This window comes from Asparagus officinalis, chromosome 10, assembly GCF_001876935.1.
Source record: "Asparagus officinalis chromosome 10, Aspof.V1, whole genome shotgun sequence".
Taxonomy (NCBI): Eukaryota; Viridiplantae; Streptophyta; class Magnoliopsida; order Asparagales; family Asparagaceae; genus Asparagus; species Asparagus officinalis.
This window is the reverse complement of record NC_033803.1, coordinates 6285259-6287881: the sequence shown is the minus strand read 5'-3', so window position 1 is coordinate 6287881 and position 2623 is coordinate 6285259. Positions and strand designations below refer to the sequence as shown.

Genomic DNA, 2623 nt, shown 5'->3' with positions numbered 1-2623 from the left:
TAGTGAGGAAAAGGTTTAGGGAAGTTTTGTGTGAACCTCCCAAAGTTCAGCGTGGTTTTGTAAGCCTGCCCTGAGCATTATGGCTGTTAGGCTTCTATAGTGAGAATAAGTTTAATAAAGTATTCTTAATATAATTTACTTTCTGATATTCACAGAATACGCAAATAACATTAAATTTTCTTAATGATACATTCTACAGCGGGGAAGTTCGAGTATATCCATCACTATACATACTATCTATTTGAAGGCAAATTCCTCTGAAAGATTATCGAATGTAAAATTTTCAAAATCTTATAATGACATATTAGCCATTCAGCGTGTTCTTTTTCTCTTTGTGACAGGAGTTTCAGTGCTTTTGCAATCATTGACTGACTAAAATTCTTCATATCAACTACCCCTTTCAGTTGGGATTTATTCCTCTCCAACTGCTAAATAGTGTCATATATGATTCACTTTTAAATAAACATAATACAGTTTATGAACTTATGTTAGTCATTTATGATCTGCATCAATTATTGGGTCTATTTGTACATAATTTTATCACCGTACTGTGTAGAAAGAGAGTAATATCACATTTATATATGACAAGTAATATTATATGTTATACACACATACTGTTGTTTGGGCATGCACTACTGGCTTGCTTGCTTATATGTGTGCATGGCTGCTTGCTGCTAAGTGCTAACTAGCTAGTTATGGATTTATTGTGGCAGGTTGGATTGGATGTTGTTGTTTAATCCTAACTGGGAGTGTTCCCATATCCTCTAATCCAAAGTAGACCTGAGCTGACCTTGTATGACATTTCTCCAACCTAAGCCCAGCCTGATAGAGCTGGACTAGGTTGAGTTTGTTTGAATATTTATCAGTATTGTTACATAGATATTTCTTCAATGGTTGATGAGTGCTAATATTTTCCAACTCGTTTATACTTTGAGAGTGACTGATGAGTGATGACAGTGAGTTTGTTGCGAAAAGGAGCCTGAAGTCTATAATGGGACAATAATTTGGAGTTTGACGTCAAGAATAGCAGTGATGTTTGTGAAAAGTGAAAACTGATAATAACTCGAGTTTAAAGAAGATAAAACAGATTGATGGTAAGGAAGAGAGATCTTTTAATTGTTAATTGGGACCATGATATAAGACTAGAGAAAAATGCAAAAGCATCCAGAACTATGGATATAGATACCTTCTACCTTCTCAATGCCTATGCATGTCACTTCTTGGTGTACAATATATTGATCTGGCTCTTTACGAAAAAGGATACAGTTATAACTTCAGATTGCATGAGTTCAGGATGCAATAAGAAAGGTTTGCTTTTAGTGACCTGGGCTGACCCCAGACTGCCAGACCCTTGTTCAAAAGCACATGGCGTGCTTCAACCAACATTTGTTTTAGGCGTAGTACACACCAAGCATGTATGTGCTATGTATTTATGATGTGCGTACAACCTACGTTCCTACTATTTCCAAGCATTTTGGCCTGTGATTTCGTTGACACAATTAGCTCCGATACCATTTGTTGAGGAATAACCGGCTTTTATACCAATTGTTGATAATCGGTGACCAACGCGCTAAAATATGTTCTTGTCAACTTCAATATTAAACCGGCAATGGGAAGAAATCTATATAATTTACGTTCTTACTATTTCCCAGCATTTGGATCTGTGATTTCGTTGACACAATTGGCTCTGGTACCATTTGTTGAGGAATAATCGGTTCTGATATCAATTGTTGATAATCGGTGACCGACGTGTTAATATATGTTCTTGTCAACTTCAATACTAAACCGGCAATGGGAATAAATATAAATAATTTAGGTAGTAAATAATATCAGGCTGTACATATTAGATTATATGCTGGAAATAGTTTACATTTCGCTTGTAGCTTCACTTTTATCCCTTACAGGCAGATAAGTCCTGCTTGTAACCTTGACCAGAGGAAAGGAAGAAACCATAAAAACGCTAAGGTTAATACCGCATTGGTCTTTTAATCTCAGTTGATCACAATTTTAATAGTTCTTTTTTAAGTTTTGATCTATGCTATTTAGTGGGAAACAAGTATATTTTTATGCCTTAAAAATGTGCTAGATGCTTGCTCTTTCATTTCTGCATTAAAGACGCAGCAGTTATGTTATATCTAGTATAATTTGTGCTGCTAGGTTTATGAGTGTGTATTTTCATTGTTATGGTCAAAACAATCTATACTAACTTTCTTTATCTTAATTTCCTCCAGGCGCTTGTGCGGTGTTCGAGCAGGAGAACAGCAGCCTCTGCATCAATGGAAAGGCCACCATTGTTTCACTCAAATTTTAAGGTTCCAAAGCTGAAGAACTCTCCTCCTCTAGTACTGTAATGTATAACCATCAGCTGTATTATTTGTTGTATCTATACGTCTTATTGTCTCATTATTGCTTACCGGTGCTAAGCTCTGTAATTTATGTATAATTAACTCACTAAATATCCTTTCAGCTAAAGGCGACACTGTCATTGTAGTGTATAAGCACGGCAACTATCTTCATACTGTCATTCTAGTGTATAGGCGCTGTATGTCATAAGCCACATTATGTACTTTTTTGTTACAAAATTATTTGGAATTTTATCAACAATTCCTTCCTCTTCCTTCCA

At 35.6% G+C, this 2623-nt stretch overlaps 1 protein-coding gene across 1 annotated transcript in view; it reads left to right on the top strand.

The window, feature by feature from the left end:
• LOC109826127 (centromere-associated protein E) overlaps positions 1–2623 on the top strand; it is a 5671-nt gene extending 3048 nt beyond the window's left edge. Inside the window, exon 5 of the mRNA XM_020393104.1 lies at positions 2232–2623. Within this exon, the coding sequence (XP_020248693.1) occupies positions 2232–2351 (120 nt within the window). The 3' untranslated portion in view covers positions 2352–2623. The remainder of the gene's footprint in view (positions 1–2231) is intronic.